Raw genomic sequence first — 1,576 nt, forward strand, 5'->3', positions numbered from 1 at the left:
AAAGCATCTTTAACATAGTAAACCAAACCAAACCAAACCTACTGCCATCATGTTGGTTCCAACTCATAGCAACCCCCACTGGGTTTCTGAGGCAATAAATCTTTATGGAAGTAGATTGCCCTGTCTTCCTTCTGTGGAGTGGCCAGTGGGTTTGAACCACCAAGCTTCTAGTTAGCAGTCAAATGCCCTAGGCACTATGCCACCATACGGTAATAATAATAATAATAATGTTTTCATGCATGTCACAAAGTAGTACCTGTTTGTTACTAAGAACCATTGTATGTACCTCGAATTTTATGGAGGGGGATGTCTTGTAACTCTGGGTTGTATGTAGTTAAGTTGGAGGTTTGTAATTCGGGGGCTGCCTGTATAATTAAGACTTTCAACACCACACTGAGTTTGCTGAACTTGTTGAGTATTAACTAAAATCAGCCCAAAGCTGTCACCTAAGAAATCTCTTCTTTAATTTGAGTGATTCTAGAAAGAATCTATCATTCTTGCCAAGCATGTCACCCCGAAAATATCAGAATCCACTGGTAAGTCTACTGGATCCTCTTCTTCGAGTAGCCTGAATTTTTCTCCTGATTGCTAACCAGAAGGCTGGTGGTTCAAACCCACTAGCTCCTCCTCGGAAGGAAGACTGGGCCATCTACTTTCATAAAGATGCTGCCTTGGAAACCCAAGGAGGGGTTGCTATGAGTCAGATCTGACTCGACGGCACTGAGTTTGGTTTTGGTTTCATCACTCTCCACTGAAAGTGATACTGAAGCATTATCTCTTAAATCTTTCTTATCAACAAAATAAAATCTGAAAAAATGCTGTCCTCAGAGTGACTCAGAAAGGCCCAGGTTAACACCAGTGCTTGGCTTGACTCTCAAGGGCATCAGGGTCAGTCAGTGGCACTGGCCCTCTCATAAAAAATAAATAAATAAATGAACCAACCGGTTGCCACAGAGTTGATTCTGAGTCATGGTGATCCTGTGTGTGCAGAATGGAACTGCTCAGAAGCAGGCCACCAGGCCCTTCTGAGTAGGCCCTTCTAGATGAGTCTGAGCCACTTGTGGTTAACCGTTGAGTGCGTAACCATGTGCCCCACCCAGGGACTCTTCTCAGATATGACAGCTAGTACAGGACCAGGAAATGTTTTGTTCTCTTACACATAAGGTCACTGTGAGCTGGAGCCAACTCAACAGCAATGAACAGCAATGATTCTTAAAATCATCTTAATGGATTCTTAGAAAGTGAACAAAAGCCATAGCTTAAGAGAGAATGTTGTTAACTCTCTACTTTTAATACTCACCCAGTTGATAAAGAGACCCTGAATATATTTCACAATTTCAAGAGTCACCAGCAGACTAATGGGGATCAGATTGTGGTACAAGATGATGAACACCAATAGGTCAAACCCAAAGTTGCTAAAGGTGAACGCTATGGAAAAAAATCAGAGCAATCATGTCACAGCTTCAAGTACAGTTTTTTTGTTTTTTTGTTTTTTTTGCATTATCTTGTTTAAAATTTTGAGACCAGAAGAATTAGATGGTGCCCAGCTACCACTGTCATACACTTGGAAGGGGAT

The 1,576-nt window shown here is 41.7% G+C and overlaps 1 protein-coding gene across 1 annotated transcript in view; it reads right to left on the reverse strand.

Annotated features, from left to right (window-relative positions):
* Window positions 1-1,576, reverse strand: part of LOC103198375 (phospholipid-transporting ATPase IB-like) — a 320,073-nt gene that overhangs the window by 290,813 nt on the left and 27,684 nt on the right. The window contains exon 6 of the mRNA XM_042781173.1: window positions 1,301-1,428. Coding sequence (XP_042637107.1) covers window positions 1,301-1,428 — 128 coding nt within the window. The remainder of the gene's footprint in view (window positions 1-1,300; window positions 1,429-1,576) is intronic.

Source organism: Orycteropus afer, unplaced genomic scaffold (assembly GCF_000298275.1).
Source record: "Orycteropus afer afer isolate SDZICR_OR568_19922 unplaced genomic scaffold, OryAfe1.0 scaffold00092, whole genome shotgun sequence".
Classification (NCBI taxonomy): Eukaryota; Metazoa; Chordata; class Mammalia; order Tubulidentata; family Orycteropodidae; genus Orycteropus; species Orycteropus afer.